The sequence below is a fragment of the Branchiostoma floridae genome, chromosome 8 (genome assembly GCF_000003815.2).
Source record: "Branchiostoma floridae strain S238N-H82 chromosome 8, Bfl_VNyyK, whole genome shotgun sequence".
NCBI lineage: Eukaryota > Metazoa > Chordata > Leptocardii > Amphioxiformes > Branchiostomatidae > Branchiostoma > Branchiostoma floridae.
Window position 1 is genome coordinate 20,762,111 of NC_049986.1, and position 25,861 is coordinate 20,787,971.

The following is a 25,861-nucleotide window of genomic DNA, read 5'->3' on the forward strand; positions in this document are numbered from 1 at the left end:
TGGGTGCGTTTGCTGTTTGTCTTTTTTACTTTATTATTGGTTTGCACAAAGATATATTGTGATTTTGAGACTATGTTTGAGACTTTTGTTGATGACTATGATTCAGTGTGGGGATTGATCAAGGTTGCTATTTTTGTCCCTCCAGGCCTCCAGTTTTGAGTTTCTCTGTGATCACAACTTTGACTTCAACAAGGTTTGTAACATTTGGGCTTATTTTCATTTCTACTCTTGACTGTTTTCCAGGTAAGTTTTTATTTAAAAGACCAGTAATTTAATATCGGTTTAAGTTTTAAAAAAACAAATATTTCTCTAGTCAGGCGTCAATATAGGAACTAATTTGCCTTACTGTTAGATGCATTAAAATTTAAAGTTAGGACGTTTACTGAAAATGTTTTTTGTTCTCCAGTTTGTATATGAAGGTGTGCCTTACCTGGATCAGGACCAGGAGAAACACCTGAGGAAACACCTGGAGCAGACAAGCTGGCCTACAGCAGGGTGAGGAGGTTAACGCTAGTTCACCTTAATCTGCGGGGTAACCTAGATTCGTTGTTTTAACAAAATTGGTATTTAGAGATTTCCGGTCAACGACGTGGGTTTCAAATGTCAACATGTTCAAAACATTGCAATGTGAAAGTACCTTCCATCGACTTTACGATTCCCAAGTACCCTATATTTATATACAACGGATAAAGGTTACTCTACGAATAAAGGTGAACTAACGTTACTTGTATAATGTGCTGTCTTAGAAAAAGTGCAGGAAATTTGGTCAATTTTTTTATGTATTGGTAGTCTGTACGTCATGATTCCTTTAATATGTGATATACATTTGTAAGATAGCAGTCTCAATTCAATATTTTATTGGCAATGTTTGTGAAAATCTTTCTTAAAACAGGTACATGTATTTGCTTGATTTTTGTAATGATATGCTGATGACAGTTATTGTATAGAATGATGTAGATGTTGAATGTATTTGTCATTTTGCAATAGGAGTAAAGTATTAACACTAAGCCACTTTCTCAGTTTCTGATAGGTTTTGTCTCGTTACCTGTTATGTACACATGTAAGTTGTGACCAATTGTTTCATTGTTTGCTGGCAGTATTCAGCAAGAATAGATGCAGTTTTAAGTTGACCCACTGTTTTTGTTTATTTTTTATTTTATTGTTTACTCCCAGTGGCAGTCAGCAGGACCAGGTCCAGTCATGCTGCTCTGAAGTGTCCCAGTGGCTCAGCAATGGTTAAGACACTGAGCTGAACATTCCTGTACCAAAAGGTACTTAAAATACACTTGGTGTGACTGTCTGACATGATTAAATAAGTTTCAAGCAATTCTTATATGTAAATGTACAACTATCTATACACAGACTATATACAAAGAATATATTAAGAAAATGTAGTAGCTAGATAGTACCATATGATAGCTAGATAGAAAATGTAATAGATTAAGATAGTACCATCGTCTCTTTAGACAGATGGAGGCCAATGAGATAGTACTATAAATCCTTTCAACAAACCCTTCTGGTCATCTCTGCAGGCCCTTCGAGGTTCCTGATCCATCGAGCTCTGAGGACACGCTTCCCAGAGGTCTGGACATATGATACAGCAAATTCACAGGTATGTTCCTACAGTCAACCTTTCTGGCATGCTTACTGTCTGCTTAATGCATTTTATATCAGAACCTTGATTGTGAATATTACATGTCTCATTTGTCAGCAGCAATAGTTGGCAATGTCAGTTTTGACCTATACGCCTTGCACGCTACTATACATGAGTTATAAATGTCTTATTTCTCAGCTAGCTGTGAGGAAAGTAAGTGAGGAGAAAAGAAAAGAGGAGGAAGAGAGGGATGATCTAGCAGACAGGTGAGGATAGTGTGGGAACATAAACAGGAAAATTAAATGCTTTACCTCTCTTATTTCTGTAAAACATGTACATGTATGTATATTATTGAAGAAGATTCACTCAATACTTCTGGATACTTAAAAATTTTAATAGACGTTTCGAAAGGCATCCACCTTTCTTCCTCAGTGAAATGAAATACACAAACATCATTTTCATTTCACTGAGGAAGAAAGGTGGATCCAGAAGTACATGTATTGAGTGAATCTTCTTCAATTTTAACGATACCTGGATGTCTAATCTTCACAAACGTATGTATGTATATTATTCAAGTTAATGTTCTGTCTTGTTTTGTATGATATCCGACCATACTTTCTCTACAAGGTAGTATCCAATACTTGTGGCCACATCTACATGTGGTATATACAGTATAATAAGGCGGGTAACTAAATCTAACATGGCTGGCATCCAGGCTACATAGGAAAACCATGGATTGCCTGCAACCCCTCAACAATGAGATGTTTATGGGAATGGAGTACATTATTTATTGTGCATCAAGTTATCATCAAAACATTGATTACTTTGCAGAGCCCTGGAGTACATGTTGGGGTTCAGCCATGTGTTCAGAACCCTGACCCAGACCAGGAAACCTGTTGTAGGACACAACATGCTGATGGACCTCATGTTACTGTATGGCAAGATGTACAAACCTCTGCCAGGTAATTATAAGACAGCACTGATAGTACTCACAGTCACATGTTTTCTGGCTTCAACTTCTTTCAGGAAAACCGTATTTCCCTCAGATTTGGAGAATGTTATCACCTCACCTCACCTCACCGGTCCCATAGCCTCACCGGCCGTAGGGGCAGCACTTCCATCAACATATGTAGATTAAAATTTGTGCGGATAAAAATCTTTATTCATCATCAAATGTCTCGTGGAATTTTTTCCACACATCAACAGTACTAGACTAATCATTTGAGTCAGGACATAATATGCATGTATGCGGCTTAGTAGCCTGTCCTTGGTGCTGAATACCATTCATTCTGAAGATACAACTGCAAGCTAGAGGAAGTACATTTTGTACATGGCATGACGAATCTATTTCCAATACGTTCTTACCACAATATGCTTATGATTTTGTATATTGTTTGTTAGGCCAATTTTTTTCACAAAACATACCATGATGAATTTATCTTTTCTTAGAGAAATATGCTCAGTTTAAGAGAGACATCCACCTGCTGTTCCCCTGTATATATGATACAAAACACATCGCAGCAGAGCTGAAGAAGGTACAATGTCTTACTGCTCTATCTTAAGAAATAACTGTCTGCTTTGCACTTCTTAAAAAAAGCATGCTGTCTCTTTCCCATCCATGCAACTTACTAGGCTTGTTTGTCAATCCACAGTAGTCCTTTACTGCAAAATTGTTGCTTTAGTTGAAACTGTTCCACCATTTTTTATCTTTGCATTTTAGATTAAAAAAAAGATATATTTACTCTCTCTCACTCACTGATCCAGTCCAGGGCTCTAGCCAGCGTCCGTTTTTCCGTCAATTGACGGAAATTTGCTGTGTGTGCTGGAAAAGTTTTAAAGCATCCGTCAACCTTGACGGACAAAAATCCTTGGTGAAAGCTACAGGCGGCTTGGGGACGCCGTCCACGGCCGTAAAAGTCACACACTGTTTGTTTTGCTATTGTTATTATTGTTGACAATGTTTGTCGGCGCCCTTTCACATACAATAATCTCATTAAAAACCTGTTTTTCAAGGTCTCAGTTCAGTCCCTCTAACTCCTGGAAAAATTTCGAGCTGGCTAGAGCCCTGATTCAGTCCCATGGCTGGTAGCCCTACTTGATCTATTATATGATACATGTAATTGTAGTCATCTTTAGATCTGTTTTGGATTCCCTTTTTTATGTTCACCTACTTTGCATAGTTACCTGCAATACTCTGTAAGACCCTGCCTTCCTTGCTTACTGTGTCCCCTCCTCCCTACCCTTCCCTAGCCTCTTGCTGAGTTTGGTGTTCTGCAGTCTTCCATCCTGCAGGAACTCTATGATGCTCTCAACAGGTATAGCTGTCTATGCTAATAGTGTTATCATTTACCAGCGCTTGGTTATTGTTGAAATTTTCTTTTGGTTCAATTATGGCAACTCAGCCTCTCTTATGTTTATCCGCTTCTGTTTTTCAACAAAATCTCCAGATGATAAGGAGTATATATATAGTAACAGTACCACAAGTCACTGTTCACTGTTTTCTTAATAATTATTCAATTTTTTATCTTTTCCATTGTAGCCACAAAGGCCGGTTCATGGTGCTCCACTCCCCGGCTGTAGTCCCTGCAGCAGAGTGTGACAGATACAGTAAGGACTTTTTGTCATAATTGTATTTCATACTTTACCAGCAATTATTAATGTATTCATAGGTTATAAAACATTGATGGAGTATATAGAAAATGTGGGCAGTGTGGAATACACAAAGTGGGACAAAAACACATAGTTTTTGTTCATAATGGCGATATGTTTAATGATGATATATTTCTCCCCCCCTTCAGCCAATGAGAGCCACCCCCACGAGGCAGGCTATGACTCGTACATGGCAGGATATGGTGAGTGATCTGGACTGATAACCTCATATGTGCAGTCTTTTGTATTAAGTATATTTTAAGTAATTTTTCTTCGTGACTGACATTCAGTGTCCATATGCTTAATGGAAAAACAATGGAAAAGTTGTTAAAATTCTAATTATTCAGCAGTTTTATTGATATATATATAGCTACTTTCATTTTATTTCCTGTCCTTCAGTGTTTATCCGGATGTCCCATCTCCAAACTATGCAGGGGATCAGGTAGGGCTTTGTGCCAGTATTTCTTGAAAAGTTTAGACTAGTTTTACTTGACTAATCCCACCAAAACTCGGATCTGATTCTCCATTAGGGAATGACATGTACATTTGTTTTTGTATGAGCTATCAGCGCTGGAAGTACTGAATGTTGCTTGTACCTTCACATGCTGTTGTTAAGCTCCATTTTGTGATGTTTAGAGGTTAGTGACATTTGTTATCCTACTCATCTTCTCCCCAGTGCACAGCAGCCTGTTCCCCCCAGGTTCAGAAGGTACCTGGAGGTCATGAGGAGGTTTCAGGACAAGGTTAACATCATTCGGGCAAGCATCGATCATATAGTAAGTCTACTTTGACATCTTTACTGGTAGTGCTTATATATGAATGTAGTTCTTCATGAAAAACCTGTAGTTCTTACTCACTCAATCTTTCTGAAAAACTACAATTTCCATGTATTCAAGGGCTTGATAGAACCTTTTGTAGTACATTGTACTTCACAGTCATCAAAAACATTGTCAAGATGTATAGAATCTATTGCTTATCTGAAAGTGTGGAGTTTATTTAAAGAAAAGTCCTGTGTACTTTCTTGTCAAAAGTCTTCCAGTAAGCCCTTAAATTTCCTTTTTCTCTATTGTTCACAAGAATTGCGTGTATTTGTTCATCACATGGTGTTTTCACATTTTATTATACATGTATGTGTCATAAGTTATTAAATTTACTGTGCAGTTTGCCACACTGGTTATTATAATAACTGTTTTGAACTTCAGTGCCTGGTAGGAGAGGACCCTGTATCCAGGAGACCACAGTGGCTGTATGTCACCCTGGCACCGAGCAGGGCTGCAACTATCAACTCAGCACAGGTAGGACAAGGAATTGTTGGATGGCACACATGTATGTAATGCAAATTGATATACATGTAGGCCTTTAAAATTGTTTTCTTACTGGCCCATCAAATATGCATTTACATTGTAGTTATGCACTGAATATCACTCATAGCCAAACTGCTCAAGAACACAACTAATAAAATCGGGTCTATGTGGGTGGGTAGTGTTAAAGGGAATCATTACTTACAGGACCACCAAAACGCATACTATATTAGACACATTTGCCACGTGTATGCCACATAATGTAGCCACATAAAAGCTTTCTTTATATACAACACAATCCTTCAGTGTGTTTTGGGTGGCCTTGGGTGTTCATTGTTCCTCCTCTATTGTGTCTTCTATCCCATTGACAGATAGCAGAGCTGTTCTCCCCATACGGGTCTGTAGACATCCGTCCTCTCGACGGGACCCACTTTCTGGTGGCAGCACACAGCTTCTACTGGTAGGTGTCAAATTACATGGCAACTCTAGGTATCTGATTTCACACTATATGTCATGTCAACACTTGAGAGCCCATCCCCATCCCCCCCCCCCCAAATTTATCAAACACACGTTGTCACCGTTGGTGTATGGTACTATAAATCAATCAATTTTTACTGCAAGTTAATTTTGTGGCAGAAGAGGAGAGTAGGACTTCAGGTTTTGTCTGCAGTTGAAACCGTTTTGTAGTACACTTCAAGGTTTACAATACTAGTAGTATGGTGCAATATGAAATTAGGAAACCACATCTTAATGTATGTTGCACATGACAAGTCTTCACAGAAAATTGGTCAGGATTAGAGACATGTGATGCCTGTCCTTGGTGCTGAAGGCACTATTCGCATTGACAATTTTCAAACTCAATATTCTCCTTGTAGGGTTCTTTTCAATGGTTGCTCCTCAGATACCTGTATCAGGGCCTGAATGGGCTGTAGAGTGACTTGTGTACACTTTCTTACCCAGAAAGCCTCTTTGAGTTTTACCTCAGTACTTGTGATCATAGAATATGACATTTAAACAATGTTATTATGTCTATGACACTCATCATATTTGGATTGATAAAAAAAAAGTAAGCTTTCTTATCATGTTTCGTACAGTGCCAAGGACATCCTCCGAGCTTACAGATCCCACAAACTCATCCATGTGACGTACTACAACATGTGGAAACACTCCAGAGCTGTGCAGGTTTTACTGTGGTGAGACAGGCTGTTCATATTTTCACTTTTATGTTTACCCCTCACAGAAGGGAAACATTTTGTTTTTGCTACAATTGATCATTCCTCATCCCTCTTCAATTCCAATTGAAATTATTTGAACGAGACAGCTGTCACCATGGTTACAGGTGTTTCAGACACCCTGTGATGTTTGATTACATTATGTAGCAAGTGGCAGGACAAAGCTGGAGGGGCTGGTCACCAAATATATGAATGTGTTAATTTAAGTAGGAACTACAAGTCAGTTAGAGCAGTTGATAGCCTATGTAAAGCTAAACACTATGTATGCCATGTAAAGGTAAACACTATGTATTTGCTTGCAAATATTACGTGTACTACAATGATTCTTGCAATTTAACATTGGTATTGAAAGGTAGACCTTTTCTAACTAATGTTGTGCCCTTCTGATTTCAGGACGAGCATCAGTGTTTCTATCTTGGGAATTGGCTGGACATTTCTTGGCAAGAGCAGCTGATTTGGAATTTTGCATTTCTGAGAACAATTCCAAATACATGTAGATCCAATGTAACATGCCATTGGTGTTGGTCAGATATACATATAGGAAAGATTCTTTTACCTGCATTTTGCAAGTAGTGGTAGGAAATGTCCTTATTTTTTGTGTACTTAGAAGTCAATGTTCACCTAGGCTAATACATTTATATACATTATATTTATGTAATGAGACACAACTGTGATGGAGCAAAAAGATAACACTATTTTATTATTTTACTTATATTTCAATAAACACATGGTTTACAATGCCATCACTATGTGTTTGTAATACTTTCCAGAATTGTGCACAGCATTTTTCATCATGATAACAGATAAGTGGACTGGTAATGACTGGTACTAAAGGTACCAAAACTCACGATCAGTTTCAACTGTGAATTGCTCAAATAAGATTGTAGGTTGGACAGTAGATTTTATGCAATATGAACAAATGTAAATCCGGATACTACATTAAAGTATTGACATTGAACAGTACAGGCCTTGCAGTATAAATCTCCCCTGCCTAAAGTAGAGTAATTGATATACTACTGTATTACAGTAGAGTAATATAGCTCATCCCAGTCTCATGACAGACACTAGTGCGTCCAGGTCCTGTAAGTCCAGTCTCCATGGGCGCAGGAGAGACGTCAGGAACTGAGCAGTCTCAGGACAGTACAGACTCTGCATGATCACCTGAACCTTAGTGGCCAAGCTGGGGGAATAGAAATATTCAGTTTATAACTTATTGTTGGCCGGGTTGACTACTCTCTCTTTGGAGCCAGGGGCTGAATTCCAAGGAGCTTGCAATAGCCAGAGCTAAATTGCAATGGCTAAATTGCAATTGTGGAGCAGTTGCCATTTGTTGCTAACTCAGGTAAAGTCAATACTACAAGGTGTGAAAGTAATTGGTACTATGCAACTTCACTAAAAGCAAACCACCCCTTAGGCAACTCTTTAATTCTCTTACTTCTTGCAATAATCAGTTTGAAAAGAGATTGTTTGGGGTGGTTCAGTACAATTTTTTTTTAAATTTCAAAGAATCATTGGAAAAATATGCAGTTCTTTCTTAAACTATACTTTATTATTCCAAGAGTCATGGTTCAACTGCAATAAAAAAAATCATGGGAATCCATTTAGAACTTTGGGTGAAGAAAGCAAGACCTTAGGGTAGAAACTGTATAAGAATATTGAGACTTACATGTGGATTAGTACAACAGCCAGAAGCTTCAACTCAGCAGGTCTGAAGACGATGTTGTCACTGGTCAACCTGAAGAGGACATGTACACAGGTTACATGCACCACAGGTGCCCCCTAGAGATCTGTTTTAGTATTGCAGTTAATATATAGACTCCAAGCAACCATGGTCATTTTACACACAGCCCGCGGGCTTCACCGTGAAACTTATAATGATAGCTAGATGTGGATTCATCAACACGGAAGAAGCATTTCAGTAAGGCTGTCTACAGCCTCTGTCCCGGAGCGAACAAAGTGATTACACCATCTGTCAAAAATCTGAACTTTGTGACAAAAAATTTATGAATTTTTTTCCTATGCTTAAAATGACTGAATGATTAGCACCATGGTAAGCCAAGCAATGAGACAGAAAAAAACTAAAGATGGAGACAGCCCTAGATTTGAAGAAGACAAGGTTGTCCCCTTATAAGTAAAAGCCATTTAAAGGATCAGCTCACCTGAATGTCTTGACCAGCAGGTTGAGTTCAGTAGAAAAGTCTCTCACACTCAGTCGCAGGGGGGCCAACACTGAGGGGAACCTGGTATGGCAAGATGGGTATATCAGAGATGTCCATATGAATAAGTACATCGTTACTTGTACAATCATACAGAGCTGTGGCAGCTGCTACACCTGAGGAACATGACAGTAGGAATATCACGGGCCTGACAGAATATGTCAACTATACCACTCATGCTTTCAACTACTTAACTCTCCAATATGCAATGAGCACTTGCTTTTTATCAAAAGACAATAAAAATGGCTTATCTATCTGCTTGTAAGACTGTTTATTTGTCAGTTTGTACTTACACCCTGTTCAGCCTGTCCAATAGGATCTTCTGTTGCAGAGCTCTCTGGGCCTGGGAGTCCACTGGGGGCAAGATAACTGGATGCTCCTGTGTAAAAGTTGTGAAACAAAAATTCTGTTTCCAATTTGATTTTTAAAAAATTCTCTGTCTAATGCAGGTGCTGTATTGTAGTGTACAATAGAAATGCTCAAAAGAGGACCTGTATATGGACCAGTAGAAGCAATTAACACTGATCACTACATTAGAATATCTAAAGGACATCACGACAGGTCAAAATTAAACATCTCCAATACCAAACAATTTTGACAAAAATGATGCTACATTATGCTCATAAGAAATGTACATCATCAACTCAGATTCAACTGACATGAAAACTTCCTAACTGATGAATATTATGACAACTGAAGATAGAAATTTCCAATATCTCTTCCAAACGATTAAAGGACCAGGTAAATGAAATGACTCACATCATCATCTTCAATCCTCTTCTCCGTGACCTCTAACCCCTCCTCCTGACTGACAGGCAGCTGTGTCCCCCCTCTGTAGAACTCCTGAACCCTCATCTGGAACAGGGCCGCGTCGCGCCGCAGGGTCGCCAGGTCAGGCAGGGGTCGGGTCGCGGGCCCCGTGTCACAGGGGTCAAGGTCAGGACCACCCTGGTACACATGGCCGTCTGGGTAGACATGATATCATATGGTCAAAACATGCAGTTGTCAGTGTGAGCTGAAATAGCTGTTAAATGTTTAGCCTACATTTGTAGCTCTGTTTTCAAGAACTCTGCAACAGACCTGAGTCAGCTTACAGATGTGCCCAATGTGGCCACGACGGTCTTTCTTATCTAGGACTGCTTAGCCACAGCCGACACTGTAGGGCTGATATCGATTAGGATTTTACTATGGGGGAGGTGGCCATATGTTTTGCTTGGTGTGCTTCTTTCTGTTTGTATGGTGAGGAAAACAGGGAAAATTTGTCACAGCCAATGCCTACATTACTCAGAGCACGGTACCAGACAAACCTTGTGATTCTTTGGGGTCTTTTCCCTGCAGAGATCCTAGCTGCACTTCCTCATCATTCTGACAGGGGTCCTCGGGAATACAGATGGATAGTGGCTGGGTGAAGTCTTTCTGGTCTTCCTGAAATCTAACTTTCTTGGAGTGTTCTGCTTTAACAACATTCTCATCTGCCATCTGTTGAGATGTGTTGTTGCCATGGTGCTTGTTGCCATGGATATGGTTGCCATGGTGTTGGTTGCCATGGTGTTGGTTATCATGGTGTTTGTTGCCATGGTGTTGGTTGCCATGCTGTTGGTTGCCATGCTGTTGGTTGCCATGCTGTTGGTTGCCATGCTGTTGGTTGCCATGGTGCTGGTTGCCTTGGTGTTGGTTGCCATGGTGTTGGTTGTCATGGTGTTGGTTGCCATGGTGTTGGTTGTCATGGTGTTGGTTGCCATGGTGTTGGTTGTCATGGTGTTGTAGAGAAGCATCCTGCTCTTGTGTTGTCCCTGCGGCAGCCCTTAACTCTTCCTGAGTTGTGAACCTCAAGACCTCAGGAAGGACCAAGTTGACCTCCACGTGACCGCCATACAGAAACTTGAAGGTCATCTCAGTTCTCCACTCCATTAAGGACCTGTGTATGAAATATGAAAATTAAAGCAACAGTTCTCAAACACAGACAAACACAGTCACAGGAAGAAATTTGCGCTGAAGGTTTGCAATAGAACTTAAATCTACAAATTTCTTTCTTAGGATAAGCCCTGCTAACAGTAATATACCAGATACAAACAACAGATGTCCTATTCCTAACATCTAGTCCAGTAAGAAGCCAACTTGATGTGTAAAACAGTAGCACAGGCATGCTGAGTAGAAAATAAACATGGGTTTGAATTTTAGACTTACACAAGTTAGAAAGATCAAGGAGGTTTACATCAGAGTCAGTCAGTCAGTCATAGGTTTAGGTTTACATATCTTAACCTATTCTAACCTGCTTGGAATGATTGATAGACTTACTTGAAGACAGTCTGAGCGACAGACACCTGTGTCATAGGTGCAGCTGTGTCATGTCTGGTTTGGACCACAGCAGCTGGGGCTGTCTGCAGTACAACGTCTTCTCCCTCACCTGAGGGTATCTTCTCCACCCCTCCTGATGTGTCTTCTTGTCTCCCCTCTGTCATTGTCTGATTTTCCTCCTCCTGGCCTTCATTAACAGTAACTGTTTTTGGTTGACTGACCTTCTTTTCAACATCCAATATGTCCTCCTTTGAACTGTCTCTATCTGCCATTGTCTTATCATATGTCTCACTTGCATCTTCCCTGTCCTCCTTACCAACACCATTGTCATGTTTTACTACAGAGTCTGAAAGTGACAGTTTCGAGAACTTTACTTCTGCACCTTGACCAGAACTTTCCCCAGAATCATCTGTTTCTTTGGTATGCTCCAGCGTAGTGCTGTCCTCTGTACATTCCTGTTTCAGATGTACTTGAGTAGTTTGCAAGTTTTCTTCAGTTGAGTCCTCTTTACCTGTTGAACCTTGATGATCCCCTTGACTGGAACATGACTCAGAAGTGACCTCAGATGACCCCTCCATCTGAAGCAGCCTGACAGGCACAGGTCTACAGGAACACAATCATTAACTCATTAATCATTAACTCTTCAATTTGTAGCTATTCACTCCATTTTTAACTGGTCTACATGGATAATATAATGAGTATCTTAAGACTTCAAAATACAACAAATATCTTACCCAATGATAAAAAGATTTTAGGCTTCAAAGTTTTAAAAAGATCGGGGAGCAAGTTTTTTCACAACACTTAATAGATGTATGTGGAAATCTGGAATTCCCAACTCTAAAGTATTACAAAAATCTTATCTTAGCACGAAAAGATTGTAGAGTAACAAATAAGAAACAAACAGTGCTTACTTTTCCTTGTCCCTTGCCCAGACAGGCGATGTGAAAAGTTGGTTCTTGTAGAACTGGGAGGCCTTGTAGCACCAGTTACTGCAGAAATTCTGGGACATAGAAACAAAGATTGTAAACTTGTCAAACTTACTATTAAGTATATCTACTTGTTTGAGTTAACATGTGACCTAGACCAGGAATCCTGACAATTTATACTTTCAAATAAGTTTATGACAAATAAATCAGCACTGCTCCTTGGGCTGTTCATTGTATTGTCTTCAGTGAAAATAAATAATTGCACAATGTAATTTTGGAGACACAAATATCTAGATATAGTTGAAGACAAAATGCGGAAAAGAAAGAAATTAAATATGTTGTCCTTACCTTTCTTTCTGTGATGTCATAGACTTTATTATGCCTGGTGTCAATATGATACTGCTGCTTGGGCTTGGTCTGCAACAAACATTACAAAGGGACTTTGAAACATTTGTACTATACAAAATGCAAAATGCTATGCTCTGCCTACAAATTCTACACTCCATAAAATTTATGAACAATCCCTGAAATCATTTCATTGGCTAGAGTTAGGGATAGAGTTAGGCTTAGGCTTAGAGTTAAAGGTTGGAGTTAAGGTTAGGGTTGGAGTTAGAGTTAGGGTTAGAATTATAGTAAAGGTTAAAGTTAGGTTAGTGTTAGAGTTAGAGTTAGGGTTAGAATCAGAGTGTCAGGGCTATAGTAAGGTTAGTGTTCATCATCATCAAGGTTAGAGTTTAAGTTAGATTTAAAGTTAGAGTTCAGGTTATGGTTAGAGTTAGGGTTAGGGTTAGGGTTAGATTAAGTTAAGGTGTGTTAGGGCTAGGGACATCGGAAATTGGATTGAATTATTCACAACATCAAGTACACAGTAACACTAACAGGTTCATTTACACACCTTGGGTAGTTTGTTGCTGCAGACAGGATACCCACACTGGCCGACAATGGAACGTTCCACCAGCACATCTGCATAGTGGCTGGGCTCAATGTACTGGGCCTAGTCAAAATAAAATCAATCCTGTGTCAAGGAGACTCCAAATTTGTGTCCACAACACAAGTTTACAAGCAGCATATATTAGTTACATGTACATGTAAACTTGTCATCATTGACTTTTGTCATTGATGTATACCGGTAGTGTGCATTTCACAGGCTAGGGTCAAGGGTGTCCATAGTACAAAACGTTGTATTCTCTACATATCATCTGTCATTCTGTCTGAATCATAATGTGTGTGTCTTATGAATTCACCAACTTATCACATACAATGCATTAAAAAAAGGGCACCCCAACTTACACAGTTGACAAAGAAGTCTGTGTCTACAGGGTTGTCCAACAGCCTCTCCACAACCCTGAAGGCTTTCTCCTCACAGTCTACCCGCTTTCGTATGGCTGCCTCAAGCTCTGCTTTGCTGGGAAAAGAAAGCATTAAAAAATTGAAATGTATAATTATGATTTCTATTGTCAAATGATCATACTTGCAAGTACAATTTTGTTTTTATTTTCCTCTTTGTCTCTGGAGAGACAAAAGGCCAGAAACCAAATGAATCTCTCCTCCTCTCTCATCTCATGTATCACTTAGTCTAACTACTGGTCTTGGTATGTGATCCCTAGAATATTTACTGTGGTCTGTACTACTTTTTTTCTAGTTTTGCTGAGTATGTCAGACTCATATAAATCCATGTCACGAGTCTAAATGAATAGATAACAATTTAGGTAAGGCATTGAAAAAAATCCTAAAATAGCATACAAATCCTAAAATAGTTTCCCCCTTCTTTATCCATCTATCTATTCATTTAGTAATACACATTTCTTCATTAACTTTTTATATCCATATCTGTACCTCGTCTGTACCGACATCCTAGACCGTGAAGCCCGCTGGTTTGAACGGGGAGTTAGAGAGGCCATATATGAGAGAATATACAATCCCACCCTCAACAGAAAAGGGGGGCTACGTATGGAACTTTCCGGCACTTGGGACATAGCACTCCCCCCCCCCCCCTCCCGCCAACAAAAACTTTTAGCTCCTGTAACTAAAACAACAGGAGCTAATTGACTCATTTGCATTAACTGTGTCTTAGCCTTGATACCCTTTGAAATCCAAATTGTCTTCAGCTTGACTTTGGCTTAGCTTTGTTTTCTTTGGAATCCAAATTGTCTTCAGTCTGAATTGTCTTACAACCTTTCCTATTGGACATCTGAAATTGTCTTTATTCATAGTTAGAGTATAAAAGACCTGTTTCTTGCAGATCACTTCAGTGTCACTGACGAAGGAAAGTGGATTCTTTCCGAAACGTCTGACCGTTTCAAAACCATATCCAGTTGCTTGAGTAACTATTTTTGCCATATCTGTACCTCTGTTCCTTTTGCAGTTTGGACTTATGTGCAGACTTGCGGTCCTCCTCACTTTCGCCGCCTGTCTTTTTCTTCTGCTTCGCTGCAGAGGACAAAAATAAATGTCTCAAGTAAGCTCAAAGATATATCCAAGTTTCCTTAAAAGCGAAACGATCAAGACCTACAAATTATGTGTTTACAGACCATTTTCTCCCCCAGTTGCTTGGAGAAAGTTCGCAAATGTCTCTTCCTCCGCCATGCTTGTAGGTCAATGGTTATTGGCTGGGTACACTGAGAAAGAGGGAACAATCTAAATAAATGTTCTAATTTTTTTAAATATATTGATATTATAAATTACTCTTTATAGATAACAGTATGACAGATTAAAAACATTCATAAAATTTTAATTTTTTTAGGATTGTTAAGAACTTGGTGATATTTTACAGGGCATTTTCTATATCTATCCCCCCTTTTTATGGTTCGCCCGGAGAGGTCGCAAAAGGTCATCCAAAATGGCGCGAAGTTTCTGAATGTTCGTGCAGCACACAGGAGGACTCACCGCTTGTCTGTACGTTTGAAGGATTTACACGTAATAACCATGGCGATCCCGATCAACATGAGGAGCCTGACGTGTGTGGAGTATCCTGGGCGTGTCAAGAACGTGGACAAGATGTTAGAAACACTTGGTGGAGAGGAAAACGTCTCAAAGGTAAGGTGGAGTTGATCTCCCGAATTTTTCGGGGTTTCTATGTAATGTTGTTGTTGTATTGTGGTCTCAGAACACAGTTTTTCGCCTATGGGGATTTACATGGTTAAGGACCCCAAAGTGAGGTGGTTCGACGACTCAAAACCTATAGTAAGGTGCAGATACAGTTTACAAGAATTTAGTATGTTGAAGTTGAGGGAACAACCTACAAAATATCTGAAAATGAGCATAGATTTGCCGGCTCGTTTTTCTATAAAAGACACTTTGATTTGACCCCCAGCGGAGGTCATGGAACTGCAGGAGACGAACAGGAAGTGCCGGTAACAGTATCAAGGCGCAAATCCACACCGGCCGAAAAAGCAACGTAATCCAAGTTATACAGTATCAATACCGATGTATTCCTCTACCATTCACCATAGATTCCACCTCGCTGTCGTCTCATTATCTCAACAAATTCAATATTCTGGTCTACTTTTTCTTCTACAAGGAGCTTGCCAGACCACATTCTACAATTTCTGAGTGATTTGGGTTGGGGGTTAGTCTTTTTAGGGCGGAAAAGGGGGGGGTCGAGCGGGCTTTAGACCGCACAAAGTCCTATACTTAAGCATAGGGAGCGGTCTTGGCGGCCGTTGCCATGGTAACGGCGGGTCTGACGGTAACAAAAATGTTACAGTTCAAGTCAGCCGAGGTCAATCCCTAACATATCTGTGGAATTTAATGTGATTGTCCGTCCCTGGGGAATTCACGCTGTGGATGAAGGTCTCAGAACACAGTTTTTCGCCTATGGGGATTTACATGGTTAAGGACCCCAAAGTGATGTGGTTCGACGACTCAAAACCTATAGTAAGGTGCAGATACAATTTACAAGAATTTAGTATGTTGAAGTTGAGGGAACAACCTACAAAATATCTGAAAATGAGCATAGATTTGCCGGCTCTTTTTTCTATAAAAGACACTTTGATTTGACCCCCAGCGGAGGTCATGGAACTGCAGGAGACGAACAGGAAGTGCCGGTAACAGTATCAAGGCGCAAATCCACACCGGCCGAAAAAGCAACGTAATCCAACTTATACAGTATCAATACCGATGTATTCCTCTACCATTCACCATAGATTCCACCTCGCTGTCGTACACGGAAGAATAACTATGGCATTTGCAAGTACTGCGGGGCACTATTTTAACACGAACTACTTTTGGGGATGGGGGTCGCGTATAAATACTGTGTTATGAGACCTTTGTATGTAATGTATTTCTAGCACTGGTTATTAAGTGTATTTGCTAATCTTTATTTCTTTATTTGCATGTGGATGTTCATATTGCTGTGTAGTAAATTTTCAAGTGAACAATACATTACTTCAGTTCAACAGAGAATGTTACAGTGTACAAATTATCCGCAGTATATTTCTCTCATGCCCGAGTGTCCTCTCTATCATGGAGGAACCCCTCCCTTGACTGACTGCAGTCTTCCCTTCTTCTCTGAGTTCTTGGCCACTTTTTCTGTAGTTATGGTGCATTTTACTTATACATAGTACTTATACAGTACATGGGACATTGAGAGTTAAAATTTCATCTTCCATGGATCTAAAATAGGATAAAATGCAATGTCATTTAGTGTGCATGTTTTATGGCATTGGTGTAAAATGTTCTACTGTAGTATAAAAAGTATTCTTGTTTTTCTATACTATAGGCTGCCTGTGACTCTAGCCGTCGGCTTGACCTGCGGTTCCGGCCGGGTGACCCGTACTGCCGCCCCGTGTACGGTGACAGGTTCCCAACGTCCAGTCTGCTGCTCAGGGTCACCAGGAGGAGGAGGGTTAGGAAAAATAGAACAAAAGGTAAAAACATATTTTTTTTGTCTATCTTCTCATAATCCTCTGAAGTAGATCTTCAGGGGTAAAGTTTCTGATCTTTGGGGGTAAAGTTTCTGACTGAGAAGCACCCCTGCTGCTCAGGGTGTGCAGGAAAAGGAGGGTGACCCGTACTGCCGGCCGGTGTACGGCGACAGGTTCCCCACGTCCAGTCTGCTGCTCAGGGTCACCAGGAGGAGGAGGGTCAGGAAGGACAGAAGGAAAGGTAAAAACATTTTCTGTTCTCTCAGTTTCTTTTGTCACAGATCTTCAGGGGTAAAGGTTCTAACTGAAAAACCACCCCTAGGCCTACTACCCAGGGTGTACAGGAGGAGGAGGGTCAAGAAAAACAGAAGAAAGGTAAAAGCCTATTTTTTCATTTACCTTCTCATAATCCTCAAGCAGATCTTTGGGGTAAAGTTTCTGACTAAGAAACCACATCTGCTGCTCAGTGTGTGCAGGAAAAGGAGAGTCAGGAAAAACAGAAGGAAAGGTAATAAAAGTCTTTTGTTCTCTCTGTATTTTGTTATCTCTGTCTGCTCATACTTCTCAAGCAGATCTTTGGGGGTAAAGTTTCTGACTTAGAAACGACGCCTGCTGCCTGCTGCTCGGGGTTGGCAGGAGGAGGAGTACTACCCCTGTAGTGTCCCAAAGAATAGAACAAAAGACAAAAACCTTCTGGTCTCTCTTCATGTGTAGTTCAGTGGTTTTTAGCAGCCATGAGTTCTATTTATTTGAAATAGTTTTAGACTGATGGCTTGATTTCATTTGTAGTATTGAGAGATTATTGCTAGTAGTATACAGGTAACTAACTTGTAAGTGCTTGTGTAGTATCCAGTATTTGATTATCATGACTAAATGCTCACATGAAGTTTACTAGCCTGATTTAATCACACTTCTTACGGCCCGCCTTACATTGCAGGGAGAGTCCTATTTAGCCCCAGACAGCAGAGTTTGCATTACACAAACTAGAAGGTCATAATATAATTACAGTTCTCAATAATTTTGATAGCATGTTTTCCTGTAGGGTCTGATGAAGATGCTGCACCAGGCAGTTCCTCCACAGTTACCAAGGAGACACCAGCTCCCTCTGCAGTAACCATGGAAACTCCAGCTCCTTCCACAGTAACCATGGAAACACAAGCTCCTTCCACATCTGCTTCTACTACAAGCCCTCCTGAAGAGGAGAGGGTGACATACAACACAGAAGTGCTGGGGATAGTGGATACTACATACAGGTTCCAAGGTATATCTGTATTCCCAAATGATTGGGCTCGTCTAGCATTAGTATGCAAAATGTGTTTGTCACTTTCAGTAAAATGTGCTTTGACATACATATACACATGTATGTAGAGATCATTCAAATATCCAGTAGGTACTTAAATTGGCAATACCAGATCAGTAAGCTAAGGACCATGGGGACTGACTTTGGATATCACACAGTACCCCAGTTGCAAGATATTCCAGTTGTAAACAATACCCCCCCCCCCCCCCGCCATGGCAGATATCCAGTACCTCCCCCTACACAGAACCCCTGAAGGCAGGACTGTCCAGTTATACATAAATATTGCACCCCCAATTTTTCTGCCCAAAAGACTGTTAAAGACTGTAGTTGCACATGTAGACGTAAATAATGATTTATGTTTCAGCACCCCCCCTTCCCAAGCCATGGCAGATTTCCAGTACTTCCCCCTGGACAGAGACCCCACACACACACACACACTAATAGGCACAGGACCCCACACACACAACAGGACTGTGCAGTTGTACATAATAACCCCCTAATATTTCTCCCCCCGCCCCCTCTAGCCATGGCAGATTTCCAGTACCTCCCCCTACACCGTACCCCTGACGGCAGGACCGTCCAGTTATATGACCAGCTGTTGTTAGGTGGTCTGGAGGGGGGAGACTTCTATCAGAAGGATGTCCCCCTGTTCGTCCCCCCTGCCACGTTCTCACGGATCGACACGCCACAAAACTACCACTACAAGAAGGACCCTACCCACAAGTAGGTGGTGATGTTACGTTAAACTTAACATGTTGATACACGCATTATCCATATACTTGTCTGTAAGTTAATCTTTTCTAAAAGTGTAGGAATATAGCCTGAGTGTAAAGCTTGCACTCAGTCACACTAAACAAAATTTATTAAAATCACATCATAACAAAAATTTCCTTGCTGTTTTTAGTACATTTTAATCAAGATTTTGTAGGTATATAGCAAACTACTAGTAGTCCTTTGCCCAAGCATGTATTTTCCAAATATGTTTTAAAATTTGTATTCAGCCATACAGACCATACTTTTATCTACATGACAATAATATTTAACTCAGAAATAAAAACAGCACCCCTATTTTGGATTTAACACTCTTGCTATTCTCTCGTTTTTTATTAAGCTTCAAAAACCCCATGAAGGCCCTCTCGTCCAGTAACCTGATCGGGGTAGCCCGGGCCCGCAGGCCTCACAACGCTATCTTCGTCAACTTTGAGGAGCTGCATGTCCCGACTAAACCACTAGATGGCGCTGTTGTCCACATGGACAAGTACAATCTTCATGGTGAACTGGAGGAGTTAACAAAGGTACCACAATTGAAGAGTTTTCATGTACATGTATCAAATTATGTAACTAATTATCATCTATCATTGTTGTCTATTAAGTTAATATCTATTGACATTTTCATCATGTAATATATAAGTCCATGTTAAATTAGATCTTGGATATGGCTTAACACTTGGTGTAGAAGATTATTATTGTGTTGCACATGTACTTCTGGCAGTACAGTCTTTCCTTCATTGTTTCCCATCACCCTATGTCTATGTTTTTCAAGGGGTACTATGTCTTGTTGCGTAAGCCATAAAGTGCTCATTGTATATCACAGTCCTTACATCTATTGTTGAACACCCTACATATGTTTAAAGTTGTTTCAAGACTACACTCTCCTTTTGTCTCTTGCTCTTGCTATCATTACTTTATTTCTGTATTCTGTATTCATGCCATATTGAGTTGTTGAAGTAGTGCCTGATGATCTAATTGCGTAAAATGCTCTTTGTATGTGATAGTCTTCAGTTAAAACATACTTGTTGACTTTTCTTGACATTTGAAGCCTTCATCCCTGTATTTATCTAGTTGTTCCAGGAGCGCCCGATCTGGTCGCGAAACGCACTGCAGGTTCGGAGCGGGATCCGGCTGATGCGACTGAAGCTACTTCTGCCGCTCTGCGGTTACTACGCCGTCACCGGGCCATGGAGGTCACTCTGGGTCAAGTTCGGCTACGACCCGCGCAAGGACCCGACCGCCAAGCAGTATCAGCTTCTGGACTTCAGGGTCAGACAAAGTACGAAAGTTTGTTTTATTTAAAAGCATTATTTTCAATGCTGAATACAATATATGCATGGTACATGTTTGTCTATGTGTGTGCCAGAGTAATACCCCTATTCTTATTAACAATGAACAGCTACAGTTTGAGTTTGAGTTGTTTGAGTTTGATCAACAATTAGCCTCATCAGAGGAGTCAGCCTCACCACTGTAGCCATACAGTGCATTTTGTCTTTCCCTATTTTGTCTATTAGAGATGGGACCCAGTCTGTAAGTTAGGGTAGAGGATGACACTACCACAAATGATGAAATGTTTGAAGTGGTTTTTATTTTAATGGACTGCAAATATGATTGCAGTTCAACTTCAAACTTCCAACACTGGGAAAACTTCATTTCCCTCCTACCAAAAAAATAAAATTTTTCCCGGTGCATAGCACCGGGTTTTGTGCCCAGAGAAGCGGTTGGTTCAACCGTTCAACCCTTCAACGGTTCAACCGTTCCCTTCTTATAGCCCTTCTGTACGCTGTATTACGCAATCAGCTTGTGTGGCCTAGCGGTCAATGGGCTGGTTGCTGGATATAGCGATTTGCTTTTACAGCTGTGATTCGTGGGTTCGAACCCCACTTGTAACAATTTTTTTTCTTTATTAGACAAATCTCATGTTATGTTTTTTTAATAGAAGACAGACCAATTCAGTAATTCAATGTTTAAAAGCTCATTTTTTCATGTGATTTTGTTTAACATCCAGGCTTTTTCCAAAACACGCACCGGGCAACTTTTTTCAGAAGCTTTCTTGTTTCCCTAGTTTAGTTGGGAGTTAATGGTTTTAAGAAATGCTGTATTTCAAAACATTGTCACCTTTATTTTTCCATAGAACCCGAAGCCAAAGGTCTCCTTGTGAAAGCCAAACGGAGCACCTTTAACTACACCCTGCCCACCATGACTCACAAGCCTCAACCTCAGGTGGGTAGGATAGCAATGAAGATTTGAATAATACTGTTTCAGGATATATGAAAATTCTTGTACACAAGTTACACAACCAAAATTGAGCTTACTTGCTGACGTTTCGATGTCTGTCAGACATCTTCCTCAGAGCTTCCAACTGGAGTTCTGCTTCTCGACGCTATATGTAGCTGATGTAGGTGGCACTTTTGCGGATTATTTTCGGAATACTGTTTCAGCCATGGTGGCAGTTATTGGACTGAATTGCACTGAAATGCAGCCATTGCACTGAAATGCTTGTGGTGATTCTATTTTTGCTGTTTTTACAACACTATGATTATGCATTTCCATTGCTTGACTGTCCCACAGATTGTTTCTACTGTAAACTGGAAACATCACAGAAAGCTTAGTTATTCTGCCAATCAATTCTAGTAACCTTGAAGAAGAGTTACTCAAAACGTCTGGAAGTAAATCTTCATTTTTTAATCCGATTGAAGAGATTGAATTGCCTTTAGATTATGTTTTGTGTCAAGGTTCTACATGTGGTTCTGTAGTCCATTTTTTGGTTCTATACCCATTGTTTGTACACAAAGGTTTTATTTGGCTGAGCATCAACAGGTTTATGGTACAGTCCCCAGGGTCCCATTTCCTCAGGAGGGGCGTCATTTGGCCACCAATGAGCAGCCAAAAGTCATTGGTCTTAGGTTTGAATGGTTGCCAAAAGATCTTTGAGATGATTAAAAAAGAAATTGTAAGACCTTGGTGATCACTGAAAGGTCTTTGAAAGACTTTTGTATTTATTTAATCCAATTGAGATTGAATCGCCTTTAGATTATTTTTGAATGTTTTTGATTTTCAGGTTGTGATGATGAAAGACTTTGCAGACAGCCCAGGAGCCGGGTCCAGTGGGGAGGGGGAGAGACAGGATGGCAGGACTAAGGAGGACTTGGAGAAGGTATTGTCTTTTCCTGGGATTTTCTCACAGATTTTCTATTGGCAGTTTTTGTACTGACCACATCACTGACCACATCACTGTCAGGGTTCGAATTAACCGCTTGCGCACCCCCTCCGTGCAAGTAGTTTTCTCCGTTTACAAGTTGTTCAGAAAGTCAGGTTGCGCGCGGCGCAACTAGATTTTGGGGCTAAACAAAACAATCCTTAAGTTACAGGACCTGAAATGCTGATGGCGCAAGTTGGTTTTTGATTCAGGTTGCCACCTGCGCAACCTGGCTGAAAAAAGTATTTCGAACAATGACTGTGGACTTAAAAGAACTGTAACAGTGTTTCCATGCTCTCTTTTCTTGTTACTGCAAAAAGAGCTAAAGGGAATTACAATCAATCTTTAAGTACTGTACGTGGCATCCGTCTTAACTTTCAGTGGAAGAATAGGTCATCAGTTCAATGGGTTCATTTGAGCATCAGTATCTGTATGTAGAATGTAGCAGGTATGACCATCTTTTGGAATAACACATCAACTTTGCAGGCATGCAGCAAGGCAGCAGTTGACTCTGAATGACTTGTCACAGCTAACCTTTGCATATCTTGCTGCAAATTTAAATTTAAAGCTTGTAACATGCATTGGCATAATACCGGTCATCCCATACATAAGCCTTATACCGGTCGATTAAAAATAGTGGAACTTAAAGAGATCTACACATGCAACAATAGTTATTTCTGAGGTATGCACACTTCAGACATCTAGGTGTCCAATACATAATTTACAAAGCATCGATAACAATGCATTCGAAGACAACAAGGCCAAAAGTTTTCAGGTCATTTTCGGGGCAGGCGAGCTCGTCGTGGGACAAACACACTGTCACATTCATCGACAGATTTGTAGATAATAATCACATGTGCTCACGGCACAAGACGAGCATGATTCAACAGCAATCTTGAATTTCTTTTGGTGACCTACCACTCGTGTAAAAGTGTGAGGAACCGTTGCATTATCGCCCGGATCTACGGCTGAATGGGTCAAATTGAACGTACGCCGCCATTTTCCCGCCATTTTTAATGCTACGGCCAGCAGTAAAGTTTTACGTCATAGCGGTTGTGATGGACCAAAATTAAATGAAAATTCTTGTCAGTATACGCCTATTTTCTCATGACTTTTTGTATGCTCATGCAGATTTTTGTTTTGTGCAACTACGAACAGGAAAGAAAGGAACAACAGAGGATGTATAAAGGTACATAGCGGCAGTTAATTGTGCCGTGTTTCGTTCGGCCGGTATAGTGCACCCCATTCCAACCACGCGCCCGTTCTCCGTGCAATTCCGCGGTGTGTTCCAATTACGATATTATGTTTTTAGCAGGACCAGAGAGACAAAATAATTTACACAGAAGAAGTGGCAAAGGTAAGCTGTAACAGCAACATGTAACTGGAGAAAATGATGAGTTGATCATTTGCCAAATTAGCATTGCTTGAGAAATTGCAGTAAACCGACCGGTATTATGCCAATGGATGTTAATCTAATGAACTACTGTATTTGATGGCAACAAATTTCACTGAGCCTGAATTATAGTTGTAGGAAATTATGGATATTTGAACTGTTTTATCACTTTCTCCTTCATCAGGAGTCGACATACCTGTTCCGTCCCGGGATGCTGCCCGCGTACCGTCAGATGTTCTACCAGCTGTGTGACCTCCACGACCCCAGAATTCAGGCGCTGGTTCACGAGAACGACGGGAAAGAGACAACCTGTATGGAGAAGGACGGCTGGTGTCTGCCAAACACGAAGGCCAAACTACGAGACATTATCTCTGCAGAAGTCAGCAAGATATCCAAGATGAAACACAAAGGTTTGTTTGTTTGTTGTTTGTTTATGTTCTGTTTGGAGAAGGATGGCTGGTGCCTCCCCAACACGAAGGCAAAACTACGAGACATCATCTCTGCTGAAGTCAGCAAGATATCCAAAATGAAACACAAAGGTTCGTTTGTTTTGCTTTGAAAGGCATTAAAAGTCAGAGCTTGTTTCTATCAAGTTTTCTCATTCTTCCATCTTTATTTAATGTGCATATAGATCTAGTGCATTTCAATTATTTCATTTAATCAAGAGTGTTCACTGTACTCAATATTTATTGAAACTATTGACAAATTTCCATTGATCATTTGCATAAAACAAAAACAATTTTATGTGTCTCTTTCCAGATAAGAAGGGGAGAGGAGTGAGATCAGGAGCTGGTCCTGATGTGAGGGGGGAGGAGGAGGAAGAAGACGATGATGACAATGATGAAGATGATGATGATGACATGTCAGACTCTGAGGTTGATCCTGACCAGCAGGTCGCACAAGACAGCGACAATGAGATGGAAACAGAGATGCTGGAGTTCTTATAAAAACTCTTATCTGTAAAAAGATATTTATTACATCGCTGATCATGAAGGATAGGCATCCATATACAAGAACCTACAAAACATGGAGCTTCCATCCATACAATGATTGTACCAAAGGGTTGACACCAGTATTAAATCTCCACAAACCATGAAGTAACTGAGTCATATTTACTAGCATGTGAGTGCTGCATTAAGCTTCATGATAGATTTTATCTGTAAAAGCACATGCCCAACTCAAGTACAATTTGTATAATGCTAGTTCACCTCTATGGCGTAACCTATATCGGTATCATTTTAGAACAGTATGTAGGGATATCAAGTCAAGGGATGGTGGTTTCAAATTGTAATAGTTTCAACAAAATATTGCTGTTTAAAACCACAGCCTGTCAACTTGACATCCTTGAATTTTGTTTTTAAATACATATAGGTTACCCAGAAGATAAAGGTGAACTAGCCTTACATTTTTCCACTTATAATTTTCGTCAAATTCTTAGTCTCCAGAGGATTTCGTCCAAGACATCCAGTTTGTGTTACCTCTCCATCATCACTGACAGTTCATATGTGACAAGGTTCTACATGTGGTTCTGTACCCTTTGTTTGGTTCTGTAACCCATTGTTTAGACACAAAGGTTTTATTTGGTTCCTCATTATTTATTTACACACATCACCTGTTGGGCTGAGCATCAACAGGTTTATTGCACAGTCCCCAGGGTCCCATTTCCTCAGGATGGGCGTCATTTGGACACCAATGAGCAAGTTAAAGTCATTGGTCTTAGGTTTGAACGTTGAAAGATCTTTGAAATGATTAAAAAAGCCATTGGAAGACATCTGAGATAAAAAGACAGAGGAAGACCTTGGTGATCATTGAAAGATGTTGTATATATTTGTTTATTGAGATTTACCACATTAGTTGACGGACTGTAAGGTTTGATCCACTCACATCTGGACACTTACTTTTTACCATAAATGTGTTTGGTTCTTGAAGGTGCTAGAGGTGTGTCTTTCTCAACCATGGGACCTCCATATCACATCCTATATGAGGGATTACCCCAACCATACCTATATGTAGATACTCAGTTTCACCTGAGCGATGTCGTGTTAAGTGGCTTTACCAAGGACATGCATATCACTTATTTCGAATCCAGGACCTCAGTCGCTGAAAGATCGAGAAAA

General features: G+C 40.3%; 3 protein-coding genes and 1 long non-coding RNA gene across 5 annotated transcripts; 3 read left to right on the plus strand and 1 right to left on the minus strand.

Annotated features, from left to right (window-relative positions):
- Window positions 1-133: 133 nt before the first annotated feature.
- LOC118421255 lies at window positions 134-2,558 on the plus strand. The gene is made up of 6 exons (XR_004831814.1): window positions 134-193; window positions 407-495; window positions 1,174-1,271; window positions 1,533-1,612; window positions 1,793-1,860; window positions 2,426-2,558. It is a non-coding gene; the product is annotated as an uncharacterized LOC118421255 (long non-coding RNA).
- A 489-nt stretch (window positions 2,559-3,047) lies between these two features.
- LOC118421253 (poly(A)-specific ribonuclease PNLDC1-like) lies at window positions 3,048-7,414 on the plus strand. The gene is made up of 10 exons (XM_035828456.1): window positions 3,048-3,129; window positions 3,845-3,909; window positions 4,134-4,201; window positions 4,393-4,446; window positions 4,643-4,685; window positions 4,920-5,019; window positions 5,446-5,538; window positions 5,916-6,004; window positions 6,639-6,737; window positions 7,170-7,414. The coding sequence occupies exons 3-10, from the start codon at window positions 4,150-4,152 to the stop codon at window positions 7,228-7,230; spliced, it is 591 nt and encodes a 196-aa protein (XP_035684349.1). The 5' UTR covers window positions 3,048-3,129; window positions 3,845-3,909; window positions 4,134-4,149; the 3' UTR covers window positions 7,231-7,414.
- A 233-nt stretch (window positions 7,415-7,647) lies between these two features.
- On the minus strand, window positions 7,648-14,836 carry LOC118421243 (putative RNA polymerase II subunit B1 CTD phosphatase RPAP2). The gene is made up of 13 exons (XM_035828441.1): window positions 14,748-14,836; window positions 14,565-14,646; window positions 13,507-13,621; window positions 13,112-13,210; window positions 12,565-12,633; window positions 12,202-12,290; window positions 11,291-11,893; window positions 10,300-10,910; window positions 9,752-9,957; window positions 9,286-9,371; window positions 8,936-9,016; window positions 8,443-8,511; window positions 7,648-7,956 (listed from the first exon to the last, which is right to left on the minus strand). The coding sequence occupies exons 1-13, from the start codon at window positions 14,800-14,802 to the stop codon at window positions 7,818-7,820; spliced, it is 2,304 nt and encodes a 767-aa protein (XP_035684334.1). The 5' UTR covers window positions 14,803-14,836; the 3' UTR covers window positions 7,648-7,817.
- Window positions 14,837-15,043: 207 nt separating this feature from the next.
- LOC118421245 (general transcription factor 3C polypeptide 5-like) lies at window positions 15,044-25,132 on the plus strand. Of its 2 annotated transcripts, XM_035828443.1 has the most exons (11): window positions 15,044-15,252; window positions 16,937-17,016; window positions 17,255-17,322; window positions 18,124-18,342; window positions 18,906-19,104; window positions 19,493-19,676; window positions 20,224-20,431; window positions 21,287-21,375; window positions 22,214-22,309; window positions 23,929-24,154; window positions 24,504-25,132. In XM_035828443.1, the coding sequence occupies exons 1-11, from the start codon at window positions 15,142-15,144 to the stop codon at window positions 24,689-24,691; spliced, it is 1,668 nt and encodes a 555-aa protein (XP_035684336.1). In that variant the 5' UTR covers window positions 15,044-15,141; the 3' UTR covers window positions 24,692-25,132. The 2 variants fall into 2 exon arrangements, with proteins under 2 accessions (XP_035684336.1, XP_035684335.1); XM_035828442.1 differs by lacking the exon at window positions 17,255-17,322 and having other exon boundaries at window positions 16,937-17,084.
- Window positions 25,133-25,861: the final 729 nt, after the last annotated feature.